The sequence below is a fragment of the Galeopterus variegatus genome, unplaced genomic scaffold, assembly GCF_000696425.1.
Source record: "Galeopterus variegatus unplaced genomic scaffold, G_variegatus-3.0.2 Scaffold2516, whole genome shotgun sequence".
NCBI lineage: Eukaryota > Metazoa > Chordata > Mammalia > Dermoptera > Cynocephalidae > Galeopterus > Galeopterus variegatus.
The window spans coordinates 19,033-23,672 of NW_007728627.1; the positions used below are offsets into that span (position 1 = coordinate 19,033).

At 44.8% G+C, this 4,640-nt stretch overlaps 1 protein-coding gene across 1 annotated transcript in view; it reads left to right on the forward strand.

Annotated features, from left to right (window-relative positions):
- Positions 1-214: 214 nt before the first annotated feature.
- The window catches only part of UPK1B (uroplakin 1B), a 13,413-nt gene continuing 8,987 nt past the window's right edge, over positions 215-4,640 (forward strand). Inside the window, exons 1-3 of the mRNA XM_008582088.1 lie at positions 215-283; positions 2,028-2,102; positions 2,776-2,898. Of these exons, the coding sequence (XP_008580310.1) occupies positions 215-283; positions 2,028-2,102; positions 2,776-2,898 (267 nt within the window). The remainder of the gene's footprint in view (positions 284-2,027; positions 2,103-2,775; positions 2,899-4,640) is intronic.

Genomic DNA, 4,640 nt, shown 5'->3' on the forward strand with positions numbered 1-4,640 from the left:
TTACAAAATGACTGTGATTACTGAGCTCAGGAATCAAATTTCCTTCATTGCTAAAAGATTGTATGACTTTGGTTTGCCTGCTTTGGGATGCAAGGAGACAATTCAAAATGCATGATGTTAGTCATGTCATGGAAATGGTAGCAGTAATTGTCACCTGCTCCTATTAAATTGTGATGTTCTCAACTGTGACTTCAGCTTGTGGGAAATCCTGAAGATGGCCAAAGACGACTCCACTGTTCGTTGCTTCCAGGGTCTGCTGATTTTTGGAAATGTGATTATTGGTGTAAGTAGTGAGTATTTTTCAGGAAATTCTGCTCTTCTCGTAATCCTGATTTTAGATTAATAAAAAATGAGAGTTTAAAGGAAAATAATAATGTAATTACTGGCTCCCTATATATTTTCTTCATTTTAAGAAATGTGTTAGTAAATATGCTAGCTAGAACTTAACTATATAAATAATCATATATAACTATGTAATATGTCAAAAGACCATTTTTGAAAAAAGTAGATATTTCCCTCCCAACTTTAAAACACAGAATCTAGGGCCGGCCCGGTGGCGCACTGGATAGTGCGCCGCTTGGGAAGCACGGCAGCGCTCCCATCCAAGGGTTCGGATCCCACGTACAGACCGGCTCCCACTCACTGGCTGAGCGAGGCGCGGGAGCAACGCCGAGGCTTGTGATCCTGTCGCCGGTCCCCGGTCCGGTACGGGGGCAACACTGAGGGTTGCGATCCGTTGCCGGACACGGAAAAAAGACAAAAAGACAAAAAAATAAAAAAATAAAAAAATAAAATAAAACACAGAATCTAAAAGGAGTCATGTCAGCTATGGTCAGTGTCCAAACACTCCTCCCACATGCACATTGGTGTTTCTTTCCTGTTTCACCTTGGTTTGATTTCCAAGGGATCCTGCTGTTAGAGTTGATGGGGGCGTGTATTTGCATTTTCTTGTTTTCTTCATACAGAGGCCACTACCAGGATGTGAGAATGGCTCAGAGCCAAGCAGCAGGGGTGTGCTGGGGAGGAAGAGCACTTGTTTGGGAGTCAAGAGAGCTAGCTCTTGGCCCAGCTCTGCCTCTGACTTCCTGTGTGACTCTGGACAAGTCACCACCTTTCCTCATCTATAAAATACAGGTGTTGGGATAGAGAACCCACCAAGGTTTCTTCCAGCTGTCACCAATAAACATGACCAGGACCAGTTCAAATATTACACCCAGGAATTTAAGCAATGAGGCCGTGGGGTTGGGGTTGGGGTTGGCAGGGGCAGGGGGGATTATCTTAATATAGAAAGGCATCATCTGAGTGGTTCATGGCCTAGCGATGTTATGGATGGTCTGAAATTGTCTGGGTCTCTTCCCAGATAGACAGAGTGAGACATGGAAGAAGGTAGGTGTCCCTAAAGACCACCTTCACTCGCATCCCAGCCTCACTTTGGGCCAGCCACGTGTGTGAGAGGAGAAGGCCGGTGAATCGCTGTGTGCCTGGCGGCTGCCTGCTCCCCCTGCTGAAACTGGATGCTCATCAGGAGGGACACCGGGTATCCAACAACAGCCAGTTCATCTTTTCCTGACCTCTTTGATTTTAAATTTCAGCAAACCAGAAAGAAAATTTCTCCCAGTTAGAGGGGATTTATGAGACTGTACATCATGCGTGATACACTAAGACTCTCACGCCAGCCATTGAGCATGCACACACGTGTACACACACGTCATTTCATTCTCTTACATTTGTTTTCCCAGCTAAAATAGAAATTCAGGATACTGGACTGAGAAAGCTCTGTATCCAGTGACCATTTGTTCTCTGGAGAAAGAGGGAGGGCTGAGCTGACTAGCACCGAGTCTTACTCCTAGCACATAACACCAAGCCCCATTCCAAGCAGCTGATCAATGAGGGTTGTTGAATAACTATGTGAATGACTGGATGATTTTATATTTAGACAAATGTGCTGAAAATTCATAACAATCATTTGGGGAAGGCTGTCTTTGGGGGCAAATATAATTATTTTTTCTCATTTGTTTCTCTTCCAGTATTTCATTCTGATGTTTATAGCATATGGCTTTGAAGTGGCGTCTTGTATCACTGCAGCAACACAACGAGACTTTGTGAGTACAGTCTCAAAGAGCACAGAAGATGATAATAATATGCATCATTATTATCATAATAGTATAATATCTGATGTGTATGAAGCCCTTACTACGTGTGCCAGGCACTCCAATATGCACATTCATAACACATATGTAATTTAACTTAATCCTCATAAACCTGTGAAATAGACATTATCACTATTGCCATTTTATAAATGGAAAAACTGAGGCATAAAAAAGTAAAAGAACTTGTCTAAAGTTACACAGCAGGCAAGTGAAAGAGCAAGAATCCTGAGTCCAGGCAGCCTGACTCTCACGGCCACACTTGTGACCCTATACTTGTCACCACTCTGCCATGCCACTGGCCTCTCAATGGGGTGATGGATATTCCACCACAGCTAAGGTTTACTCTCAATTCAACATCTTTCTTCCTCTTTCCCCTGTCACAGGCCTAAGCCACCCTATGATGTTTGTTCACAGTGATTTCTCTGAAGATGGGGATCTTCTCTCTAGACAAGGACTTTAGCCAACCCAAAGCAGCCTCAGCCGACTGTCCTTGGTGCCTCTGAGTACAGTTTTTCTCCAGGAGAGAATGTTCAGTGACCCCAGCAACAGGCTGAGAGAAGTATTTTTCCATCCTTGGGGATTAGTGTGCTCACTCTCCCTCTTGTGTTGCCTCTTCCCACCGCAGTTCACACCAAACCTCTTTTTGAAGCAGATGCTGGAGAGGTACCAAAACAACAGTGCTCCCAACAATGACGACCGATGGAAAAACAATGGAGTAACCAAAACCTGGGACAGGCTCATGCTCCAGGTAAGGCCTGTGGTCTTGAAGAGATGCCATTTTGCATTTAAACCAGTAACCCAGGGGGTGTGGTTGGGAGTGAGGTCAAGGTGTGAGGACCACAGCCTCTGAGGGGGCTTCCTTCAAAAACAAACTTGCTTTAGGTAAGGTTGTCTATTCCTCTTATCTACTGGCAGGTGGGGTTGCACACATGACTCAGTGGAACTCGTAGATCTATAGTTTATTTCAAGCCATGATGGAGATGACCTTATATTTACAGGAATAATGACAATGTCAAGAAATTTAGATTAATCACACATTCTGCCTCTTAGAACTCAGGTATCACCTACATTAAAAGAAAAATGTTGCCTCCTCCACCCCACAGTACACTCAAGTGGCAATTACTGCCTGTTTTGTCTTTTTGGTACCTCTTCACACCTCCTATGAGCTAGTCCTGCAAAATGCCAGGGACTATGAGTTGATTTGATCACAGTTTTCTCGAACCGGCCATCATCTATCCAAGTTTATCTTAAATAGTGTCAAAAGTCCAAGTCTTCCAGAATATCCATCATCGCCCGCACATTGTCCTGTGTACATAAGTTGTTATCTTCTACATAACCCCTAATCTGACCCAAATCTCACTATGTCCCCGGCTTCCCCTCCCCACCCCACCACCAACTTTGCACAGTCTGTCGCCAGCACACTCCCTGACAGCCTGCACGCTTTCTTTGAACTCTCTTTACCCTCTTTCTTCACCAGAAACCTCGCTGTCTGCTGGTGGACACACCTTCTCATTTCTCTCCAGTACCCCGTGCACCACAGGGCCTGGAAATTGGTGGGTGTCCTCCCTCTCCCCTTGGCTGCCGTACAATTTCCTCCCTTCATTCCTTCCTCCTTCAAACATTTGAAGTTCCTGTTATCAATCTGTGTCACCTGTTATCCCTCCTTTTTGTCATTGTTTATCAGCCTCACTGCACCCAGTCGTTCTTCTGCCTTCACGGAGGATTTCAATATCTCGCTCACTGTCTACCTTTCCACTCATATTCCTGCCATCTCACCTAGAGACTTCACCATCCACCTGGATGACTCAGCCAGTGTCTGGTCTCTCAATTCTTTGTCCTACTCCACGTCAAAGACTTTGTCCTCCCCCCTACCACAGCCCCCACTGCCATGGCCACAGCCAGCAAGGTCATCACCAATAACTGTGCCACTTAAGAAAATCTCACTCTCTGAACACTGTCTTCTATAATTCTTTAATTCATTCTAATATCCCCACTCCAATCATTTTCACTTACCCAATTAGTACCTTCAATTAACTGGCCACTTCTTCCCTCTCTACCACCCTTTTCAGCCCTATAATCACTCCTGTATCAGCCTCCTTTATCCCCCTACCTGTCTCTGTTCATCACTCTTTCTTAGCCAACCCCCACTGTAGTTGATACAACTTTTTGCCCACTCCTCCTCTATACCCTAAGAGCTAAGCATTGCTGGGAAAAGTCACACAACAACCATGCTGACAAATCTCAGTTTTAATTTATGACCACAAAGCTCAAATGGTCATGATTTAGTCTATTTCATGTTGCTATAACAGAAATACCTGACACTGGGTAATTTATAAGGAAAAGAGGTTTATTTGGCTTACAATTCTGGGACAGCAGCATCTGGCATGGAACTCAGGCTGCTTCTACTCATGGCGGAAAAGTGGCAGGGAGCCAGCGGGTACAAGCAGATCACATGGCGAGAGGAAGCAAGAGAGAGAGAGAGAGAGAGAG